At 41.9% G+C, this 24,867-nt stretch overlaps 2 protein-coding genes across 2 annotated transcripts; one reads left to right on the top strand and one right to left on the bottom strand.

Moving 5' to 3' along the window:
* Positions 1–5,846: 5,846 nt before the first annotated feature.
* Positions 5,847–12,310, top strand: LOC309336343 (vomeronasal type-2 receptor 26-like; the record flags this gene model as incomplete). The annotated part of the gene is made up of 6 exons (XM_081851965.1): positions 5,847–6,073; positions 6,488–6,779; positions 8,616–8,831; positions 9,790–10,017; positions 10,826–10,952; positions 11,400–12,310. The coding sequence occupies 6 exons, from the start codon at positions 5,847–5,849 to the stop codon at positions 12,308–12,310; spliced, it is 2,001 nt and encodes a 666-aa protein (XP_081708091.1).
* A 6,932-nt stretch (positions 12,311–19,242) lies between these two features.
* Positions 19,243–24,186, bottom strand: LOC309336957 (vomeronasal type-2 receptor 26-like). Its single transcript, XM_081853497.1, has 4 exons — positions 23,863–24,186; positions 22,288–22,515; positions 20,896–21,022; positions 19,243–20,298 (listed from the first exon to the last, which is right to left on the bottom strand). Exons 1-4 carry the CDS (start codon positions 24,034–24,036, stop codon positions 19,400–19,402), a joined length of 1,428 nt encoding a protein of 475 aa, XP_081709623.1. The 5' UTR covers positions 24,037–24,186; the 3' UTR covers positions 19,243–19,399.
* Between the last annotated feature and the right edge of the window lie 681 nt (positions 24,187–24,867).

Genomic DNA, 24,867 nt, shown 5'->3' with positions numbered 1-24,867 from the left:
CCCACCTGTGTGATCTGTTGTCTCCTCAATTTCATTGCAATGACAATTGCAGTTTGTGGAATAACTAGTCACATATAACTGACCCAAACACTTTGTTCAGCCATTCTTTGTTTTCCTCCTCCACGAGAGATCCGCTAGTTGGCAGCATGAGAATGGGTCTTTTCTTCAGTGACTCCCCTTTTGTGGAATGCTGTCCCCAGGGAGGCTTGCCTGGTGCCCTCACTATATATCTTTACATTCCAGGCAAAAACTTTCCTCTATAACCAGGCCTCATTTCTTTAACTATCTGCAGTCTTTTAAATGTCGGTGGGATGTTTTAATGTATTTCTTTTTCCTCTTGGTTTTAATGTATTTATGAGGGGTTTCTTCCCTCGTTTGTTTGGTTGTAAGTCGTTTTGGGTTGCCCTGAGCAAGATAAAGTCACTAACAAATTTAATAAATAATAAAAATCACAATACTGGCTGTGTTTGATGATGTTTGCAATCCAAATCTACTACTAGCATCATAGCCCCTCCTGGTCTTCTCTTCCTAACGGTTCAGCTTGCTCAGAGCTAACCACCAATTCTGGTGCACTATGAACCACTGATGCAGTTGCTGTGGATACTGGCATATCTTGTATCAAATCCTGGCCACACTCTGAACATAAGCCTTTCATAACAATAGGATGGCTGCATCCTCCTAGCCACACCAGAACACTTCTGATTCTCCCCTTTCCTGAATTCAGTGCCAGATCCATTGGATTTCCTAATGTGCTTCAGTGGAGACCCAAGGAGGGCAGGTGGGCTGAAGGGCCGGTGGAGACCATATTGCATTGGGACCTTTTAAAAACTGGGGGTGCAGTTGGGGTAGAGGAGGGATCTGGGCTGTCACAGGCACCACAGTGGAAGAGAGTGAGGAAGGGACCGACTCCTCTTCATATAATTTCCTGCCTCTCTTCATCTTCTCCTGCAATCCAGACTTTTGGAGGACAAGGGCAGGGAGGGTGCTGGTGTGCTTCAAGCTGTCATCCCAGATACAAGAGGCACCTCCCAAGTCCAGGTGGAGAAGTTAGAGGCTGAAGTCATCATCACTTTGAGGAACCAAAGGTGGAGCTGTCCCCTCTGCCACCACCGCCTTCTCACTTTGTAATCCAAATGTTATATGTAGGGTTACCACCAAAGATGAGGTGGAAACTGATTTTTCAGTCAGACCTAACAGTGCATGTCTATGCTAGTTAGTAAATGAAAGAGTTAAGGACCACAGAACTGTAAATTTATAGAGGAGGCATGGCCTGGACACCCCCACCTCCTTAGGCATTACAGTGGTACCTTGGTTCCCGAACAGCTTTGATCCTGAATAAATCAGCCCCCAAACACCGCAAACCTGGAAGTAAGTGTTCCAGTTTGTGAATGATTTCTGGAAGTCAAACGTCTGTTTCGGCTGTTGGCATTGTTTCCGGGGCCAATCAGCCAATCAGAAGCTGTGTCTTGGATTGCAAACGGATTGAGTTCGAGAACCAAGGTACCACTGTATTTGTTTCCTGTTCCTCTCTTTTTCTTCTTTTTGTTTTTTTTAATGATATTTTATTAAGTTTTATCAAAGAAAGAAGTTACATTAAAAAAAAGAAAAAAACACAGAGCATATAAACAATCAAACATATAAACATTCAAACATTATACAAAAAAACAAACAATTAACATATGGGGGGGGGGGGAAGCCCGAGAGAAAAAAAGAAAAAATTCAAAAGGTTAAAAATAAAAAACCCTCTCTTTAATTTCTTACCGTTCATAAACTTATTTTCTTGACTTCCTCACACCCCCCTTTCTTGTATTCCAATTTAAAATTAATTAGCAAATTCCTTCTTATTAATTTTATCCTTAGTTATCTTTCTTCACATATTGTTTGTTCCTGATTTTTATCTAATATCTATCCCTTCTTTCATATTCTTATTTTACCTTTTTTACTAGAACCCATTCCTTTCATTTCAATGTCATCAACATTCAAAAATTTTACAATGTTTTTGTAGGTAGATTTTAAATTTCTTCCAGTCTTCTTCCAACAACTCTTCTCCCTGATCTCGGATTCTGTCCGTCATTTCTGCCATTTCCATATAGTTCATTACTTGCATCTGCCATTCTTCCAAGGTGGGTAAGTCCTGTGTCTTCCAATGCTTTGCGATGAGTATTCTTGCTGCTGCTGTAGCATACATAAAGAAAATTCTATCCTTCTTTGACACCAATTGGCCGACCATGCCCAGGAGAAAGGCCTCTGGTTTCTTCAGAAAGGTATATTTAAATACCTTTTTCATTTCATTATAGATCATCTCCCAGAAAGCCTTAATCCTTGGGCACGTCCACCAAAGGTGAAAGAATGTACCTTCAGTTTCTTTACATTTCCAACATTTATTATCGGGCAAATGATAGATTTTTGCAAGCTTGACTGGGGTCATGTACCACCTGTATATCATTTTCATAATATTCTCTCTTAAGGCATCTTTTTCTTCTTTTATACCCATGTAAGCTGAGCAGGCATCTGAGGCAGGGGCTCCAGACTCCAGACTCAGACTCAGACTAACTTCTGTATTTTGCAGCCAAATTATATTTCTGCTGTAGCATTGAACAATGCATGAGTGAGACCTCTGATTACTGTAAGTAAAGCATTTAAATTTACTTAGGTTTGTGGTCTATTTACTGTGAGAGGGGTAGAGACATGGGGAGCACATTGTGAGTGCTTAATACCAGGGTATTTAAAAGCCCAACAACCTGTGTTTTCCACACTGAATATATTTCTGTCTTAAACTCCACTAGGGGCTCATTTAGCTAGAGAATGAGTCAACCCCAATACAGCCATTTTTTCTTTTGTATCCCAACAGAAACTGCAGCTAGTACAGATTGTTGCTGAAATACTTTTAACTGAGACAGCTCACTGTGAAGACTGCTTACCAAAATCCCCAGATGGTTTCTGGTGCTGATATCTAAGACCCTATGAAAGTATTGCAAAGTATTGCACTTGGGCAAAAAAAATGAGAGGCACAAATACAAGATGGGTGACACCTGGCTTGAGAGCAGTACATGTGAAAAGGATCTAGGAGTCTTGGTTGACCACAAACTTGACATGAGCCAACAGTGTGACGCGGCAGCTAAAAAAGCCAATGCAATTCTCGGCTGCATCCATAGGAGTATAGCATCTAGATCAAGGGAAGTAATAGTGCCACTGTATTCTGCTCTGGTCAGACCTCACCTGGAGTACTGTGTCCAGTTCTGGGCACCACAGTTCAAGAAGGACACTGAGAAACTGGAACGTGTCTAGAGGAGGGCAACCAAAATGGTCAAAGGCCTGGAAACGATGCCTTATGAGGAACGGCTAAGGGAGCTGGGCATGTTTAGCCTGGAGAAGAGGAGGTTAAGGGGTGATATGATAGCCATGTTCAAATATATAAAAGGATGTCACATAGAGGAGGGAGAAAGGTTGTTTTCTGCTGCTCCAGAGAAGCGGACACGGAGCAATGGTTCCAAACTACAAGAAAGAAGATTCCACCTAAACATTAGGAAGAACTTCCTGACAGTAAGAGCTGCTGTTCGACAGTGGAATTTGCTGCCAAGGAGTGTGGTGGAGTCTCCTTCTTTGGAGGTCTTTAAGCAGAGGCTTGACAACCATATGTCAGGAGTGCTCTGATGGCGTTTCCTGCTTGGCAGGGGGTTGGACTCGATGGCCCTTGTGGTCTCTTCCAACTCTATGATTCTATGATTCTATGAAGCTTGAATCCAGGAGTGAGTTCTTTAGGGCTGGTTAAGACCCCTGATTGTGGGGTTCCCATATGTGTTTGCTTGGCCAATGTGAGAACAGGATGCTGGACTAGATGAGTCAGTGGCAAGATCCAGAAAATCATTTGCTAACCTTTGCTGCTCACATCGACAGCAGGACCTCTGCTCACTTTACTATAGGGTGGATGAGGAGACACTGTGCACTCCTGGCACCAAGTAGAACTTGGGTGAGCTTCAGGACTGGCTTCTCGACCAAGGTATATATGGCAGAGAGCTGCTATTCTCTGTAAAAGAGAATAAGAGAGTGAAGTTATGCAAGCCTTGGTAGGTCTTCTCAGAAGACATATTGAGTAAGAATCACCCACATTTCTTTCCCGAGCACTCCTTGAAAAGAAATGTCAGGTGGGTGGTACTTAACCCCAGTGAAATTGGCCGTATAGGATGAGGAACAAACTATGTTGGAAGTATGGAGAGAAAGATAGAGATTTTTATCATATGTGGTGGGAATGTGATTAAATAAAAGTATTTTGGTAATTGGTCGACAATGAACAAAAAAAGATATTTAGATATACCTTTTCCAAAAAACCCGAGGCTTTTTTTGCTTGATTTGATGGGAGAAGAAATTGCAAAGATAGACCAAAGACTATTTATGTATGCCACAACAGCAGCAATAATTTTATTAGCCCAAAGATGGAAATTGCAGGAATTACCAACGATTGAGGAGTGGCAGACGAAGATGATGGACTATGTGGAATTGGCCAAACTGACAGCCAGGATCTGGAACCAAGATGACCAAAAGTTTCCAAGAGATTGGAGCAAATTTATTGAGTATATGAATAACTATTGTAAAAATGTAAAGACGCTAGTGGGATTGATATAAATTCTGCAACGAAAAAACTGTAAATCTCAAAACTTTATAGTCAATTGAGACAGAATAATGAAATTCCTTCTGTACAAGATTGGATCCAAAAGCTGACAGAATATGCCAAATTAGATGGTCTATCAGAAAAAATAAAGAATAAATCAAAACAGGGATTTGTCTCAAAATGGGAGGTTTGGCAATAAGTGATATGAAATTGAAATAAGGAATAGACAGGAGGTTGGGTCTTTAGTGTTAAGACCAATTTATGTTTTATTGTTTTTTAAGAAAACTTTGTGTTTATTGTTATTCCTCTTTTTTCTTTTCTTGCTGTATAAAATTTTAAAAAAAGAACGAAAAAGAGACAGAGTTGATTATAAGGATATAAAGGTCTGAAGTAGAGGATATAAAGTGTGACACAAAGATTTGAAAATTAAAAACCGGTTGAAGGGATGGAGGGAAGTCACGAGCTCAGTAGAGCAAAGAATTTATTTGTTTTGTTATTGCTATGCTGAAATATTGAGTTAAAAAAGAAATTAATAAAAATCATATTAAAAGAAAGAAAGAAAAGAAATGTCAAGTGAAGGGTTGTTGGGGTGACACAGATTGACCGTAACAGTCATGCAGGTCAAAAGGGGAGGGGTATACGATGGGCCTAATCTGGCCTACAGAGCAGAGTTTCCTCCCCACTGTCTGAAAACCAAATGTTGACCCTGACTCTTGTGAATGTGCTTCTCCAAAAAGTTTAGATATGTTCAGCTGCCACTTCCCTTCGCCATCTCAGAGTCTAGAGTGACATCTGAGGGCTGTTGCAAAACATGTTTTCTCCAACCCTGCACCTGAGCATGGAGCCATGTAAAGATTGCAGGATGTTGCAGACCCAATGCTTATCTCCCTTATGGCTATCAAAATCACAGTGACCCTCCTAATTTCTACACACCAAAACTTCTGGGATTTGTCCAAAGATCATATCTGATGCCATTAAAATAAAAACCAAAAACAAGAACTACATGAGGTAACATTGTGCATTCAAGGTGGAAAGGACAGGGGCATAAATGTCATCAACAGCTTGGACAGAGATTTAGGGCAGGTGAGTCAGAATATATGGTCATGAGCTTGTCTTCTATACCTTCAGATGTGAAGTCTTGCTTGGACTCCATCAGCTTTACAAGAAGTGTTTGGCTTCATTTAATGAACTGAGGGGAGAATACACAACAGAGAGGGCTGTTCCAGGCAGTCCGAGAATGACAGTGATTCTTCTTCTTGTTCTTCTTCTTCTGCTGCTGCTGTTGCCTTATGCAGACTGTGAGATGCAGAAGGCAAAATGCTCATTAACTTTGGAGAGGAGTCAGATAGACCCATTCAATTATTACAGGCCAGGAGACCACCTCATTAGTGGGATCATCTCTCCCACAAAAGCCATATTTCATGAACAAACCTTCAACAGGACTCCCTCTACCAGCTTTAAACAGTAAGATATCAGTTATTCTCCCCACAATCATACATTCGAGATACATTTGATTATAGGCTGTAGGTCCATAAATATACTAAAAATCAAAGAAGAGTCAGATGACTGCCAACCAAGATTTGTCCTAGAAAACAAATCAACCCCAAATGTCCAATAAATAAATAAATACAAAACGTTTATTCCTTTTTAGCAGTGCAGTTCCATCACAAAGGCTATCCTCTCTCTCTCTCATCCAATGAGATATAATTAGGTGAGCTTTTGAGCTGCTGGCTTTGTTTCTGAATCAGTGTAAGCACAAGTAAAGTTCTGGAAATAAAATCCAGGTTTCTATATCACTGGTTAAAGCTTGCCTTAAAAATCCCTCAGATAAATCTGCTACAACTGCAGGATGACGACACAATCTGTATATTTTTGCAGGAAAGGAAACACAAAGTACTGGGAGGTGCTCTCCTTCTTGCTTGCCATTCAAGAGTTCAACCAGAATGCCAGGCTCTCCTTCAACATCACCCTGGGCTACAGCATCCATGAGAACTTTTTTGATGGAAGGGTGACCTATGAGGCTTTGCTAGACCTGCTGTCTACCGGGAAGGCAAATATTCCAAACTACAAGTGTGGAAGACGGAATGATTTACTGACTGTTCTGGAAATGGCTGACTCTCAAAACTCCATCTTGCTTTCAGGCACATTGGGCATCTATAAAATCCCACAGGTAGGAATGGAGAGGGATATGGCATTTTCTGGCTGAGCCTCATTGCAGAGAACTAAAAGAGGGGGTAAATGAGATGCGCAAAGTGAGACAGAAGAGTGATTTGGGAGGGATTTCCCTTGGTGGACAGACACATATCTAGATTCTCTCGAACGAGCATCTCTTCTCAAAGGAGTTCTTTCAGAATTTGTAGCAGAATCACAATGCTGACTTTATAAAAATGAACAAGATGATATCCCATTGATGATAGATGTGCTGCACACTCCTTTGGAGACATACCTCCAGTGGCTTTGAGGTTCCTGCTACATTCATTTCCTCTCGCCTATCTATTTTCCCTATGTTTTTAGCTGTTTGTATCCATTAAAAATGAAGCTACAAGACAATCAATCTCATTAGTTTGAATTATTATGGGTTCCTTGGGCCCCATTAAAGGCTTAGTTATATTCTTTAAAAATTCTATTAAATCCAACTTTTACTTCAAATCAAAATCATAGGTATAGTGGTACCTCGGGTTAAATACTTAATTCATTCCGGAGGTCCATTCTTAACCTGAAACTGTTCTTAACCTGAAGCACCACTTTAGCCAATCGGGCCTCCTGCGATTTCTGTTCTCATCCTGAAGCAAAGTTCTTAACCCGAGGTACTATTTCTGGGTTAGTGGAGTCTGTAACCTGAAGTATATGTAACCTGAAGCGTATGTAACCCGAGGTACCACTGTATTGTTTTAATGATTTTTTCTATGTTTTTAGCTGTTCTTATTTTATCTGGAAACCACCTTATGTTCTCATCAGTGGAAAAGATGGATAATTGAAATAGTAGTAGTTGTAGTAGTCATACTGAGAACACAACTGAGGAATTCATGTAGAATTGGAGTAAGCTCTGCTTCAGGGCATTCTTTGGTTCAAACTAGGGAACTCTCCATGAAAATAATACATGGCTGGTACTTCATACCACAATTACCGTATTTTTTGCTCTATAAGACTCACTTTTTCACTCCTAAAAAGTAAGGGGAAATGTGTGTGCGTCTTATGGAGCGAATGCAGGCTGTGCAGCTATCCCAGAAGCCAGAACAGCAAGAGGGATTATCCCTCTTGCTGTTCTGGCTTCTGAGATTCAGAATATGTTGTTTTTTTTGTGTTTTCCTCATCCAAAAACTAGGTGCGTCTTGTGGTCTGGTGCGTCTTGTGGTCTGGTGCGTCTTATAGAGCAAAAAATACGGTAATATCTTTTGCACAAAGGGGTGCTCCCCCCTTATGCTGGAGGGTCTGTCAAAACATTATAACCCAGTGACATGCGTGGCAGGACTGCTCCAAATTAAGAGTTCTGGACAAAAGTATTTTCAGAGATCTCATTCATAACTAGACAAATCATTCACCCCACCGCTTCTCTGGGTCTTCTGATCTTGTTTGCAGATTCAGATGGATACCCGAATAGCAATGAATTTCTTCTGCCCCTCTGTATGTGAATAGGATAGAAACATTGTGGTACAGGTGTCTGTGTATCTAAATACTAAGGAAAGTGGACTGGTTTCCTCTGAGTGAAACACCAAATTTTTATTTATTTAAAACTTTTACAAGTCACTTCATTTTTTTAAAAAACACCCATGTGTTGCACAACATCAAAACGGTAACAATGTCATTAAATTAGAAATGCAAGATGAAAGTAGTATAAAAACACATATAAAAACAGAAATTCAAGAAATCCATACAGATAAAAGCAGGCTTCTGTTTTCTGGGTCTGGGAAGATTTATCTCTACATTGGAAATGTTTGTTATCTGAGGTAAGAAATATGTGGGCTTTGAGCCAAAACAAGCCAACAATCTTTCCTATTCTTCCCAGGTCAGCTATGCTTTTGTGTCTCATGGTGTGAATGATAAGAGGCAGTTTCCGTTTTTATACCGGATGGTCCCCAAAGAAGAAGCTCTGTACCCAGGGATTGTCAAGCTGCTCCAGCACTTCAGATGGACTTTTATTGGTCTCCTTGTGCCAGAAACTGACAACGGAGAGAGGTTCAAGAAGACCTTGATGCCTGTTCTCATTGAGAGGGGGATTTGTGTTGGAATCTTACAAAATATCCCACTGGAGAATAGGAATGGTGCAGTGATCAATTATCTTTCCTTCTTCAAGTGGAGACAAGTCCATGTCTTTGTTTACTACGTGGACACGAATTATATCTTAATTGGAATACAAATGATACAATATGTATTTGGAATGATAATAAAACCTCTTGCAGGGAAAGTCTTGATCACAACAGCTATGGGGGAACTCACCTTGGACTTAATGCACAGTAGCATATCTTTCCAACATGTCCATGGCTTTCTTTCCTTCCCTATTATGATAAAGGAATGGAGAAACTATGATATTCTCCCTCACCTTTTCCCTGTTATGAAAAAGATTGTGGAGACAGATTATAATTGTTTCTATTTAAGGCATGCACCATCAGTGAAAGGCTGGACCAGATGCAGAGAGAGAGAGAAAAGGGAGATGCTCCCACAAGATGTTCTGCAAAGAATCCTCTCTCTAGACAGAGGCAAGATTTACAACACTGTCCAAACTGTGGCACGTGCCTTAAATGCTGCGTATTCTCAGCAGAGGGCGATGAAGCTGGAAGCTCAAAGGCTACAGCCATGGCAGGTATTCCCTTTTCCAACATAGAAACTTGTCACTTTTTCCCAAGATGACAAGGAGCCATTAGGGAGCTCTCTTTCGGTACAGTCAGTCAACCAGCTCCAATCACACCTAACAGTTAGCTTAGCCAGCCCACATTTATGCTGAAGGAAGGAAGAGTGTCATGTCTTGCTGTGTAATAAAATTACAGGTTTTCCTTCATATACAGGATGGCAGCCTTAGTCTTTCTTACCTGTATGTTCCCTTGAATTAATGTAGCCAACTTTTTAAGGACACACAACTCTCAGCCACTGGTCAAAGGAGAGCCAAGCAAGAAATGGGCAAAATGGAGTAGCCAAGGTGGGTTCCTGTCTTCTAAATGCTGCTGTTCTCTTTGCCATTCTAGCTCCACCCTTTCATGGGGAACTCCCAGTTCTACAATTCTTCCATGGACAGAGTGTACTTGGATGAGAATGGAGAGTTGGCAGCTGACCTGGACATTGTGAACTGGATGAAGTCTACCAATAAGTCCATTTCTAAATTGAAGCTTGGGAGTATCAGCAGACAGGGATCCTCAGATGTACAGTTCACCATCGATCAGAACGCCATTGCATGGCTCAATTGGAACTATAAGGTGGGACAAATTATCTCTTTCATTTCACAGTTTTTCCAGTTCTTCAAGGTCTAATAAGTGTACCAGGGTGTGTGTGTGTGTGTGTGTGTGTGTGTGTGTGTGTTTTCCTTCAAATGCTTTCCAATGCCAACATTCAAGATCTAACAGTGAGGCTTGGGGCGGGGTATCTGTTTATTTAGGATGTGTGTAAAATAGGTAATGAAATATTCTATTGAATGCAAACTTGAAAATAGCAGTTTCCACTGTGTTCACCCTGACCACATCTATTTTGACCTTAGAGGACAGGTATGCAGTATAAAATTGGACCCAGGAGAATCAACAGAAGAAGGGAAGTGGACACAGGAATGAACAGGGAAGCAGTATAATTATTTATTATACTTTTAGCTTGCCCTTCCTTAGAATTCCCACATCCAGGATGCCACAGAAGACAAGGCCCTGTTGTGTGTTAGCATTCTGCTAGTCTGTTGGACGGCAAGCAAGGCTTCTCTTATACATCTCATTTAAGTACTTGGGTCCTGAACATTTAAGGACCTTTCATACAAGTCCCAGCACCATGGATTGGGTTCCATGCCAAACAGGCAGCCAATACAGCTCTTGGAGCACGGGGGCCCTGTGACCCCATTTGGCTGCCCTGCACTGAACAGACCTCAAGTGACAATGGAGTTGTTATACTTTTGCACACTTACCAGCTTATAGGTAAACCATGGTTGTGGAGTCCACATTGAATCCCTCCCAACCCTGTGCCTTATTTCAATAGATAAATTAGCTCTAACACGTTTCCCTTGGCACTCCTTGTTTTTACGTCTAGCCCCTGCCGCCTTCCAGGTGTGTGGAAAGATGTCACCCTGGGTTCCTCAGAATGGTTCAGGAAGGAAAGCCACTTTGCTGCTATGACTGCATTCCCTGCCCAGAAGGGACCATCTCCACTCAGGAAGGTGGGTGGCTTCAGTGTGAAGGACCACCCTTCAGGAAGAGGGCATAGGTCTGAGGTTACTTATTTCTATTTTCATGATCTCTTCTGAGTTGGATTAACACTGGATAGCCACCATCTATAGGAAGAGTTTTCTTATGGACTTGGGTTGCAGTCCACTTCTATACAGATTAGTATTTTATTTGTTTGCTAATATTGCAATCTGCTTGAAAAGCAGGATAGAAACACATAAATCAATAAATGCCTGTCCACCGAGAAGCAGGAATGAATGCATAAATTCACAAAAGCCTACGTTTCTCACTGTAAATCACCTGATGGAGTTATTGTGAGGTGTGCAGAAGAACCCTCTCAATTGTGATACCATTATGCATGCCCCGCCCCAAGATTTCCATCTTTAAAGTAAAAAAGGTCCCGTTAGATATAAGGCTGTTATTAGTCTTGTTTTTTGCAGATGCAGAGCGTTGTGTCAAATGTCCAAATGATCAACATCCAAACAAGGCCCGAGATCAATGTGTCCACAAGATCATCACCTTCTTGACTTATGAAGAAAACGTGGGTATTGTCCTATCTTCCTTTGCCCTCTTCTTGTCCTTAACCATAGGCTTTGTGTTAGGGATCTTCATAAAATACCAGGAAACTCCCATAGTCAAAGCCAACAACCGGGACCTCTCCTACATCCTCCTTCTCTCCCTCCTGCTTTCTTTTTTGTCCTCCTTTCTCTTCATTGGCCGGCCAAAGAAAGCCACCTGCCTTCTCCAGCAATCTGCCTTCAGCATCATCTTCTCAGTTGCCGTCTCTTCTGTGTTGGCCAAAACCATCACTGTGGTGCTGGCCTTTCTGGCCACAAAGCCAGGGAACAAGGTGAGGAGATGGCTGGGGAAGGGTCTGGCCAACTCCATTGTCCTTTCCTGTTCCACTGTCCAAGTGATCATCTGTGCTATCTGGTTGGGAACCTCTCCCCCATTCCCAGACTCTGACATGAGCTCCCAACCTGGGCAGATCATCCTGCAATGTAATGAAGGTTCTGCTGCCATGTTTTATGGTTCACTTGGCTACATGGGCTTCCTGTCTGCCATCTGCTTCACGGTGGCTTTCCTAGCCAGGAAGCTACCTGGGTCCTTCAATGAAGCTAAGCTGATCACCTTCAGCATGCTGGTCTTCTGCAGTGTTTGGGTGTCCTTTGTGCCCACCTACCTGAGCACCAAGGGGAAGTACATGGTAGCCGTGCAGGTCTTCTCTATCTTGGCCTCCAGTGCTGGGCTTCTGGGCTGCATCTTCATGCCAAAATGTTATATTATTGTATTGAGGCCTGATCTGAATACAAAAGATTACCTGACAAGAACATCTAAAGATGGTACCTGAGTCTTAAATTATTCAGTTTTAACCCTTTATGTTCAGCATAGTAGTAATAAAGCTCACATACTTGTCCAGAGTCAGACAAAAATAAAATAAATTGGAAATATTCATTTAAATGAAAGCACAGAAATAATGACACCAGAAATCTTCCTGCTGGGATGTATGGATATATAATTACGAAAAGACTATGCAACCTTGTTGTAATATATGATTGCTTCTGTGAGACTTTTATATGCACACAGATAGAAGGACACATCATTACCAACAATGGAAGAATGACCATTAAAACTAACAGACTTATCTGAGATGGTAAACTGACATGTTTAATCAAAGGAAAATTAATGTTAACAGTGGTTAAAGATTGGTAACTTCTCATAGACTTTTTACTAGAAAAAAAAGACATCTGGATTTGAGGATTGAAGGTAATGTTTGTTTATAAAAATGGCCTTGTGGGGTTTATAGTCAATTGGATGAAGTAAATATTGTTTTGTATGACGAAGCGATGAAGAATCAGAAGTTTTCTTTCTGAATCTTATTCATCGATCTTTCTTTTTATACTTCTTTTCTATTCTTTAAAACATTTCTTTCTTTTTCCTTCTTTATTCCTCCTCCCTTTCTGTGACTTTATTGTATCTATATAAAAGTCTTGGCTTGGTAAAGAAATGTGAATATATATCAGGTTTTGTATTTTCTTCTATAAACCTTATTAAAACTTACAGAAAATGAAAAAAGCACAGAAATAATGTAACCATATGGACTTGGCAATAACTGAAATGTAAGAAAGTGTTCATGAATATAAAGGAGCCATTTATAAATGGAAAACTGTATTTGATTGGCATACAAAAACAATTAACCAACGGTACTGAATGAAACATGATCATTCCTAAGCTCAGATTGCATCTTGCTGAAAGTTCCACAAGTTCTAATACTTAAAAGCTTAATAAATGCTCTTCCTTTTCACAATTTAACCAAAATATTAAGTGGGGCGTCTGGAGTATGAGTCAAGGAAACAGCTTCTGGGGATTAAGGTGGGAAGTTTTGGAAGATGAATGCAGGATCCAGAGTGATCCAAATGAGAAGGAACTTCAAATAAGAATAACAGGTAATGTGAAAAATTAGAATAGGAAGTCTGAAACTCACAAGGGAATAAACAGCAAGCAAAACATCAGGTAGATAGATGCCTTCACTGCACTCCTTTTGGTGCCTTATGAAAACATTGATGCCAGTGAAGAGACAATTCAGATGGTTCTCTAATGCAATTGCCCATCCAGACATGCAGAATGTTGACATGTTGTTTTTCAGTGTTGTTTTCATCTGCCCTTGATCTTAATTAATTTCACCATTTTATTCTTTTGTTACCTACTTTAATTTTATTACAATCAAGTGGTATATGAATCCAGTGAAATATCCCAGAATAAAACATATTTGTTAGATATGTATATATATTCTGGAGTGTGGAATACTTCAATTATTCTTTCACACTGATTCTTTCACACCTTCCCTGTACCTTCCAAAGTTGATGAACCGCATCTGCCCTATTTCCCTCTATAGACTTGCAGTAAACGCCTTTTTGACGGTCTTCTCAGCTCAATGCACCAGAGTCCCTAACTCAGAGTGGCTCATAGAATATGTCAAATTTGTGCACCCCAGTGGCCAGCATCTTAGTGTTGGTTTGCAAGCCCCCTCTTACTTACGCTGCTTTGTATCCTACTTGTGTGCTTTTGCCCGGCTGAAATGTGTCCTGGAACTCTAACATGGCCACATACTTTCCTAAGAGTTAGGGTTGTTTGTTTGCAAGCCCCCTCTATAGAGGCTGGCCCCTCTCACTGTCCTCAGAGCTTGCTTACCGGTAATCTCCTCTGGCTGATATCCAGACAGACCAGGGATATTTTTATAGGTGACATTTTCCCAAGCATGGGCAAAATGCACAACCCCTCCCTCCTGCTTCCGCAGGGGAAAGAAAATAAGTCAGAAATCTATTTACATGATGTTTATTTCTGACATTACAGCACTAGAGAAAAACACGTCCTTTCAGTTCAGTTCTTCCAGCAAGTCTGACAAACTTCCTGAACATGCGCAAATGGAAGGTTTCAAATTACACTCTTCACAAATACTTATCCAGCCTGTGAACGTCCTGGGAAAATCTTCTTTCCCACAGATAAGCGCATCATGTGGTGTCAACAATCTGGCTGTCTGCAGTGGTGATGTTTCCATATACTGACACTTAGTCAACCAAATCATATCTCTTCTTGAGAAAGATCTGTGTCTTGTAAATCCCTTTACAACCTCATTTTTATATTTCCAGATGCCAACAAGTTCCAAATTGTCCATCATTTAAAGAAAAAAACTTTCTTTAGTTTATCCTGGGATGTTTTAATATTTTTATGTGAAGTTCTGTCCTGCACTGAAGAGTCCACTCCATTTCTGTCTTCCATGAGGCACCAATTTTCAGATGCAAAATCCGTCAACCTTTCCATAAGTCCCTTATACTGGTTTGTCTTCCTTGAGTGCATGTATGCCTACAACCAAAATTTAATTTCCTTGGATATTATCTTCCATCTCAACATATCTACTTTGTTCATCAGAGAATATCCATTTGGGGCAGAATTGGGAATGTGTATATAAAGAACAACTCCATTTACCCCCTTCAGTCCTGCAAAGATAAATTCCTCACCTAATCTATTTTAATCAAATATCTGATACCCTTTTTCCTAATGTGTGTTTCTTATAAACAAATTTGATCCAAATCCAGTGTTTTCCCCCCATAAAGGAAATATCTCTTTTCTCTTTTGAGGAGCATTTGCATCATTTATATTCCATGTTAAGTATTGGTAATCCATAGCTGAGCAGATTATTTTGTCATACCTGTACCTGCACCCCCCCCCCCATTTGTGATTTGCTAGTGAAATCTGTTGATCCAGAAATGGATGTGTAATTGAGGAGGTCAGGTATGGGAGAGAAGTTGGGGGAGATCCTTCTCAGCTTTTGATCTCAGGTATCTCCTGTTGGTCAGAGCAGATAATATTGATTCTTGATGGTTCCATGTTCTGACTCGAGAAAGCAGGGCTGTGGAACCACTGGCCAAGGTGGTCCTCTCTATCTGGTCACATACCCCTCCCTAGCCATGCCCCTTACTGGTCCTGCTTTGTGACATTCCTGTGTGTTTTTGCATGACTGAAGTACTGCCTTGAACTCTTATATTGCTCCTTGCTTGTCTGGATAGAGAATAGACAGGGGTGTGCATATGTATGCAGGAACTAGGCTGCAGCAGAAAAGGTCAAAGGGGGGAGTATTCATTGTGCTTTCCACTTTTGCCTCTAGCAATACCCACCATTGGCATATTCCCCCCCCCCATAAGGTTGCCCAGAAGGGACTGTGGCCTGGTTTCATGAGCTCAAAGTAGCTACTCCATGTTGTGTGTGTGTCTGTGTGTTCACTTACATCCTAAAGGAATATCTTGGTCCTGGCGCTTATGAAGGTACTTGGTTAGTTAAAGGCCAAGCTAACCTTTTCCCCACACTGACCCATGTCAAAACCAGGGAGCTACTTCTGTGAATTCTCATAAACATGTTTTCCTTCACCTCTGCACCTGCGCCTCAAGCCACATAAAAAATCTATGGTGTTGCCAAGGTGACGTTTCCTCTCGTATAATTATCCTTACTCTAACCAAAGCTCTAGGGATTGAGCCAAAGACTGCCTGTGAGAAAAACCAGCCCAATATCAGAATCAAAGGCAAGGTAAGATAATTCATGGTGTGTTAAATAGCCCCTATGCTGCTGAGAGTCTTTCTTTTCCATTCCCCAGTGCCATGAATGATCATGTTTGAGCATCTGAGGTCTAGACTTTTGAGTTTTGATATTTCTTTTCAAATGCATTGGGATGAGAAGTTTTCTTTGTTTCCGAATTTTGTTCCATCATATCCTAAGTAGTTTTGCTAGTAAGAAAAATAAAGTACATGCTCTGTATCACAAACAAAAAGCAAGCAGTGCTCCTCACTGCAAGTCTCACCCGTTCTTAGGATTGTGCTTGTCTTTAGGAATCCTCAAATGGGCTATTTTTGGGTGTCAACACAAACATTTTGGGGGGATCCATGAAGAAGGGGAGCTGGGTCATTCGAATTGTCAGATCACCCACATCCACAGAGGGAAGCAGCACATCTTAGGAATGTCCACAGCGATGACACAGGCCAGATTTATTCAGGGACAGCCCCATGGAGGCCATGTTTTCCGTGAAGTCTGAGCAGTCCCTTGTAAGATCGTGTTAGCATGCATGTTAAAATTCCCTTGGACCTCCAGATGAGGTGTTTCCAGGAGAACATCTGACACAACCTGAAGCAGCTGAAGTAGGGAGTCCTTGGTGCAGCAGGGAGGCTGGTACACCAACAGGAATCCTGCACTGCCCCTATTGCCAGAGTTCCAGAACTCAGAAAACTGTGTCCTCCTAATAGGTCGCTTGGTGAAAACTAAAGACTTCCTAAAAACTCACTGCAACCCCACTCCCTGCCAACACGACCTGAGTTGCTGTGCGTAAGAGAAACCTGGCATACAAGCAGTGGCAAGAACAGGGCAAGCTGCTGTGTCCAACCAAACCTGGGTTACTCATGCCAGGTCAATTCCCCCATCCATGATCAAGTCACAGATGGCACTGCTTTTATTGGTCATTGACATGACAGTTAAAAGTTAATTTATTAATTTAAGTTACCACTAGTTGTGTTCTAAGACCAATTCACTGAAGCCCCAAGCAGCAGGAACACAGAACATAAAGCAGTTACACTTTCAGGATTGGACCATGACACAGATGTCCAGGGAGCCCTGTTCGGGTTGCTATTGTCGGGATCTCCGCTCGGCCACGCTGATTAAGCTCATCTTCCGGAATTGCCCTCCCGACGCCCTGAGCCTTTGATGAGGCTCCAAGGCACGTTCCCCCATTCAGCAGAGTTTCCAGCACAGGAAAGAGACGAGAGGTTTGGACTACATTGCAAATACTTTTATTTCTAAGCTACACAGACAGCAAAGAAATATACATCCTCTCTCTATGAAAGCAGAGAGCAACTCAAACAAAGGAAACATGAAACCAGTAAACATCACATCCGTCTCCTGCCTCCGTGAGACTTCCAACAGCCTGGAAGGTTTCTGGAATGTAAACAGAGTCCTGTGACTCCAAGCAGCTGCTCAGTGGCAAAGAGAAACTAGCAGACATATGTCCTCTTTTTCCAGAGCATGTCCACTTTTTAAAAATGAGAGTTGTCATAGCGATAAAAGTAGAAGTTGGCAAATGTGTCCTCTATTTTGCTCTTCAAAATATGACAGAGGGGAGAACTAGATTTAAGGAAAAGTTTGAAAAATATTGGGTTTGACTCATTCCCTAGCTAAAAGTGCCCCAGCGGAGTTTAAGACTGAAATATCTGCAGCTTTTGCAAAGTGTGGGAAACATAGGTTGTTGGACTTTTAAACACCCTGGCATTAAGCACCAACAATGTCCTCCCCATGCCTCTACCCCTCTGGCAGTGAATAGACCACAAATTGAAGTAAGAGCACCAGCAGCGGACTTCCCTTGTTGGGTTGTGGTGGCAGTGCTGCAGAGCCATACAAGCGACTCAACATCTTTGGATGATCTCTTTGGATTTTTTAAAAAAGGTATCGTCTTATAACTGAAGGATTGTCTCCATCCCCTTCATTCAGCCTGGACACTGAGGTTCAGCTGCAAGGCTCTTCTGGAGGTTCCATCACTGCAAGAAGTGAGGTTAAAGCGAACCAGGCAGAGGGCCTATTCGGTACAGCCCGCCCTCTAAATTATTACAGTCATACCTTGGGTTACAGACATTTGGGTTGTGTGATTTCGGGTTGCGCACATCGCTGAACCCGGAAGTACCGGAAGAAGAAGAAGAGTTTGGATTTGATATCCCGCCTTTCACTCCCTTTAAGGAGTCTCAAAGCGGCTAACATTCTCCTTTCCCTTCCTCCCCCACAACAAACACTCTGTGAGGTGAGTGGGGCTGAGAGACTTCAGAGAAGTGTGACTGGCCCAAGGTCACCCAGCAGTTGCATGTGGAGGAGGGGGAAGCGAACCCTGTTCCCCAGATTACGAGACTACCGCTCTTAACCACTACACCACACTGGCTCTCAACAGGTTACTTCTGGGTTCTGGCGCTTGTGCACGCGCAGAAACGCTAAATCGCTCTTTGTACATGGCCAGAAGCGCTGAATCGGAACCCACGCGTACGCAGACGCGGCACTGTGGGTTGATAACACTGCGGGTTGAAACGTGTTTCCCACACAGATCAAGTTCGCAACTCAATTGTCCACTATATTATTATTATTACATGGGGGCATCTTATAAACGAGAAAAGATGGTACATTTAAAGAAAATAAAGCGACATAAACAATTGAGATGTAATTTGCAAAAAATTATTGATGATAGTCACACTGCTTTAATAATGTATTCATGTTTCAAATGTGAAAGTCACTTCAGGTTTAGCTCAAGTGTTACTTTTCATCAGAAAATCCCCATGGAAGGAAAACCTTACAAATGCTTGAACTCTGAAAAGAGCATTTGGTGGAACCCACACTTTGCATCCCACCAACGAATGTTTAATGGGAAAGAAACAGGATAATATCACACCATGTTAGAAGTACTTATATTACTTCAAGCCTTGCTGCCCTTTTTTATAACTCAGAAAGGTTAAAATAGTGTCCCTCTTTTATATTGCAATAAAGCTCAGAAGTTTCTCCTCCTTGGGTGGCCACATTGCATCTTGATTCATCTAAGAATCTAAGCCCTCAAAAGCCACCAGGGAAGCATCTTCAGGCAGCTCAAGCAACAGCAACGGATCATCACCAACTTTTAGCAAGTATACAAGCTTTAACATGTATATATATATAGTGAACCTTCTTCTGGCAAAAAAGAAAAGGATAAAGGCTATGTAACTGTATGTAAGTACCTATTGTAGAATAATAACAGGGACCCTGAAGCCCACTACATGTCCCAAGGTCCTGTATCAAACCTGAATTAAGTTCACACCAACTGTTTCTGATTAATATTCTGTTTTAAGCAGAACCCATCCCTTTATATAGCCTGGAGAATCTGCTGCCATCTTTAGGTTTTTGTTGTCAAGTGCTCCTTTGTGTTCAGATCAGGTCTCAGTATAATGATGTAGCACTTTGGGATGAAGATGCAGCCCAGGAGACCAGCACTGGAGGCCAACATAGAGAAGACCTGCACGGCTACCATGTATTTCCCCTTGGTGCTCAGGTAGGTGGGCACAAAGGACACCCAAACACTGCAGAAGACCAGCATGCTGAAGGTGATCAGCTTGGCCTCATTGAAGGCCCCAGGCAGCTTCCTGGCTAGGAAAGCCACCACAAAGCAGATAGCAGCCAGGAAGCCCATGTAGCCCAGGGCACTATAAAACATGGCCACAGACCCTTCATTGCATTGCAGGATAATCTCTGCAGGCTGAGAGTGCATGTCAGACTCTGGGAATGGGGGAGAGGTACTCAGCCAGGTGGTGCAGATGAGAACTTGGACACTGGAACAGGAAATGACAACAGCGTTGGCCAGACTTTTCCCCAGCCATCTCCTCACTCTGTTCCCTGGCTTGGTGGCCATGAAGGCCAGCACCACAGTGATGGTTTTAGCCAACAAAGAAGAGACGGCAACTGAGAAGATGATGCTGAAGACCATTTGTCGGAGAAGGCAGGTCTCCTTCCTTGGCCGGCCAATGAATAGGAAGGAGGACGAAAAAGAGACCAGGAGGGATACAAGGAGGATGTAGGAGAGGTCCCGGTTATTGGCTTTGACTATGGAAGTTTCTTTGTACTTAAGGAAGATTCCTAAAACATTGCTTGTCATTAATAGCAGCAAGATAGTAATGGAAGCTAGAACACTCCCCAAAGTTTCTTCATAGGTCAGGAAGGCGATACGTTTGGGAACACATTGAACTTGACCCTTGTTTGGATGCTGATCTTCGGGGCATTTGGTGCAATGTTTTGCATCTAAGGAGGAAAAAGGAGTGCTTTAGCATCATTTAAATCCATAACCATCTATGTTCTATTACATTTTAGGGGGAACGATGTCCATATAAGGGAGGGTCAGGTAAAAAGAATGTCTAAAAAGGGAGTGGAGAAAATTGGTTATTTCATTTGCTTATTTAATATTTCTGCTTATACTGTTGCCTTCCTCCATGATGATAGAGGTGGTTTTCAAAGGATTCTCAGTTTTATCACCCAAACAACCTTGCAATATAGGTAAAGCTGAAAGGCAGTGACCTCCCACAGAGGTGCTTCTTGTACAGCTTTTGCTGAATTTATACTGTCCTGTTCCATGGTTTTACCTTATATAAATGGTTTTACCTTATATAAATAATATATTTGACCACTGAGGATGCCCTCACCATGATCATTAATTTGTAGACCACCAATTGCTTCCTTTTCATTCTTTGTTTCCACTTCCTAGAATGAACATAGATGAATAGAGAAGCCAAAAAAAGAGACACATTCAAAAATGTCTTTTGACTCTTCACAGAAAGTGTCTCCAAGTGAATGTTTCCACAATTCCTATTCTCAAAAGGGCTCCCGTTTATATTCACCCACCTTCCTGAGCAGAGATGGTCCCTTCTGCACATGGGGCACAAGCATAGCAGCAAACGGGCTTTCCTTCTTGAACCACTTTGGCGTATCCAGGTTGACAGCTTTTGGTACACCTGGAGCTAGGTACAGTCTAAACATAGAGAACATGCATCAAACAGAAAGTGTCAGGACTATTTGTGTCTCTGTCATTCATTTATGGAGTTTGGAATGGACCTACCAAGGGTCCCTATTCCCACTGACCCCAGGCACTTTTCCGGGGAAGCATTTTGATGCAGGACAACGTGGCAGGGAAAACTCTTTGGTGTGTTTCCTTTCTTGTTCGGACAATTATATCTGCATATTCTATACAAAAGTATCCAAAAAGCAAATGACAAATCCTAGAATGACAGTGATAACAAAACAGCAGCAATAAAATATACATATGAAGTTAAAATCAAAGGACCCCTAGATGGTTAAGTCCAGTGAAATTTGACTATGGGATGTGGCGCTCATCTCCACTTTCAGGCCAAGGGAGCAGTGGTTCGTCCTCAGGCAGCTTTCTGGGTCATATGGCAGCATGACTAAACCGCTTCTGGAGCAATAGGACACTGTGATGAGTGCCAGAGTGCACAGAAACACTATTTACATTCCCACTGCAATGGTACTTATTAATCTACTTGCACTCATATGCTTTTGAACTGCTAGGTTGGCAGCAGCTGGGACAGAGCAATGGGAGAAGCAGTTAAACATACCACCACCTGAAGACTCCAACTTCAAAAACTGCCTCCTAAATTATGGTTACTTTATTATTCTTTTTCCAAAGCTAACACCATGGTTGTTAAACATCTAAGCACTGAGGCCAGGAGATGCCATCAAGATTCCAGGTAGCAAAAGCTCTCCTTTCCACTCCTTGCTTCCTGAAATCTGGACATGAATCTCATTCACCCCCTGGGCTGACTTTGGAAATCCTGCACTCCACTGATTCCTTTTGGGCCATCTTTCTACTCACAGGTCCATGTCAAATCAGCCCCTTCCTTCCTTCCTTCCTTCCTTCCTTCCTTCCTTCCTTCCTTCCTTCCTTCCTTCCTCCCTCCCTCCCTCCCTCCCTCCCTCCCTCCCTCCCTCCCTCCCTCCCTTCCTTCCTTCCTTCCTTCCTTCCTTTTAGCAGTGAATCAGAGCAAATGGCAATTCAGGTTTCCACAGGAAAGTGCTGGCAGAAAAAGACACCATAAAACAAAAATCCTGCTCAGACACAGATCAGGACTTGTAAGTCGCATTGTGGCACAAATGGAAGTCTCAATGAGCCCTTACTCCCCAGCAGGTGTGCAAAGGGCTGTAGTCAATGTGCCCTTGGGATTATTCAGCAAGTGATTAGACCATTACAGATGTAATGCGGGATAAAGTAGAATGCCATACCTTCTCAAACCACTTGGGCCACACAATGGCTTGTGAGTTGATTGTGAACTTGGTGTCAGTGGGTCCGTCTCTCCTTACACTCCCAACCGGCACTCTTACACGAGACTTATTGGGAAACATCACCCAGTTCTCAATGTCATAGTAGAATGGAATCTCCCCATTCTCATCCAATCTGAGGCTGCCCATGGAAGTATTCAAAAACTGGAGTCCTCCTAAGAAAGGGTGGAGCTGGAAGAGCAGTTAAAAAACACCATCATTTATAAAATAGAAAAGTTGAATATGAGCCCTCTACACTTTGAGCTCTAATCTCCTAGGAATTGGGGTCTGTGCATATTTCATCTGGACTCGTGAGCCTTTTGCAGCCATTCCTTTTTCTTTATTAGAACATTTGTAGGCAACTCATTGTATAAATTAATAAGGTTTCCCGGGAATAAGATAAATACAAAAGACAATAAAAATACTTCTTAAAAAATAAAAATAGCACAAATACCAAACTTTTTGAACATAGGTGGTCCTACAAATCAGTGCACAGCATAGATGCCAACTCCATGGGGCCCTGGGTACCCAAGCACCTACACAATTCCCCATGAAGGGGTCGGGCATCCACAAATTTTGGTGCCAGAGCCATGCACGCTGCATGACACCTACAGGCCCAGGCATAGGGGCCATATTGGCACTCCTAGTGCACAGTTAGACCCTGACCTTATGAACAGAACACCATTTCCTCAGCTGCTCACTGTATCACCAGAGAAGGTTATTTGTCAATAGGGCCTGCACAGGTCTCCTCACAGCCAAGAGCGTAGGAGTGGGATGTGTGGCTGTTCAGAGTAGTCCCCCTGCCTGGTAAAATTATCTGAAAGTAGGGGGAATTTGCACATACATACTATCATGAGATTGAAACTTTTGTTGCTCAGTATTCTAGGTATTGTGGAAGCCTGCAAATTGAAGACTTCTCCTTTCCGTTCATAGTGTAGCCGCTTTCAGTAGAACTTGCACAGTGCCACAAAGGAGGACATCGTCTCCCATTATCATTGGGTTGTGCTAATTTATTGGCATAGAGGTAAATTTTTTAACAGTTAATATAATTTAAATATAAATCATTTTAACAAAATCTGTTTCTTTCAACAGCTTTTCCAACAAGCTGAGAAGCTCTTTGCTTTTCTTGTTCTTTCTGTAGTTTTACAGTGTGTTTCATACTATCCAAGTTGTTAAACCGCCCTGCACTCTTTTGACAAAGGCCAATTTTATCATGTAAAAGTTTAGATATTAATATAGAATTAAAAATTCCTTCTGCTTTACAGTTGATGGGCAATTTTAAGTCCCAGCAGAGACACAGTGGAAGATGAGGAGGAACCAACTTCTGCTATGATGGCTGCATCTCTCTCAGGGCGCCAGAGAGGAAGAACTAGATGGTGGGGGACTGTTCTGACATAACCACAATAGGCAGAAAGGTCTGCTTCTGCCACAAGACTCACTAATGAGATTCTCCACCAAAAGGAGCAAAAAGAAATAAAAATCTCAGTCCTAAATCTGAATCCAGTGGTGGGAAAATTTGCAACAAGGAAAAGGAAATACCTGCCATGGCTGTAGCCTTTGACGTTCCAGGCTGTCTCTTCCACTTGCCATCAGCATGACCTTTGATCTGGATGAATATGCAGCTTTTAAAGCCTGAGCCACAGCTTGGACACTGAAGTACGTGATGTAGCTGTCTTGAGACAGGGCTCTCTCCAGCTCCTCTTCAGGCACCATCTCCAGTTTCTCATTCTCTGTGCATCTTGTCCGACCTTTCACAGCCAATGTGTCCTTTCTATATAAACAATGAAATGCTTTATCCCAAAACTGTCCAAGAATTTTGGAAAGTGGCACATAGGATTGGTATTTGTTCCTTAGTTGGGGCTTCATTATGAAGGACAAAGATCCATGGATGTACTGGAAAAGATCAGGAGCACTATGAAAACCAAAATTAATGTCTAGAAGACCTATTGAGATCCAGACTTTCCCCCCGATTTGTTTCTCAAGAAATTGTTGTATTATCATGAGTTCAGTCCATGCCCCTTGACTGCTTTTATAGTAAACAAATATTTTGACTTGGTCCCATATGGTAAATGGTTCACTTGGGATGAGATATGGATCTACGTTATGTTCTGGTATTCTTTTTAATAAGGCGATGCAAATTCCATTGTTCGTCATCAGAGGTGTCAAGGCACTCAAGAACCTTTCTCCATTATCATTGTCTGAAACCAAGAGGCCAACCCACGTCCATCCAAAATTCAGGAGCAACTTGACAATCCCCCAATACTGACATTCCCCCTTGGGAACCATTTGGTAGACAAAGGGGGCTTCAATTTTCTCATCCAGTTTCTGAGTCATAACGCCATAACTGATCTAGTGAGGAAAGGAAGAGATTAGTGATTTGTTTGATTTTCAGGAAAAGGAATAGATACTGTATTTATTGTCTGTTATTACTTATTATCTGTTATTGTCTGAAAAAAATGTGCTTGCTGAGGTTGATTGCAGTTTTAGTCTGAAATATTTGGAGAGTGCCAGATTGGTGGATGCTGCAAGAAAGATCTACTATCA

Source organism: Podarcis erhardii (assembly GCF_964252035.2).
Source record: "Podarcis erhardii genome assembly, chromosome: 2".
Taxonomy (NCBI): Eukaryota; Metazoa; Chordata; class Lepidosauria; order Squamata; family Lacertidae; genus Podarcis; species Podarcis erhardii.
The sequence above is the reverse complement of the archived record's forward strand: the minus strand, read 5'-3'. Positions and strand labels throughout refer to the sequence as shown.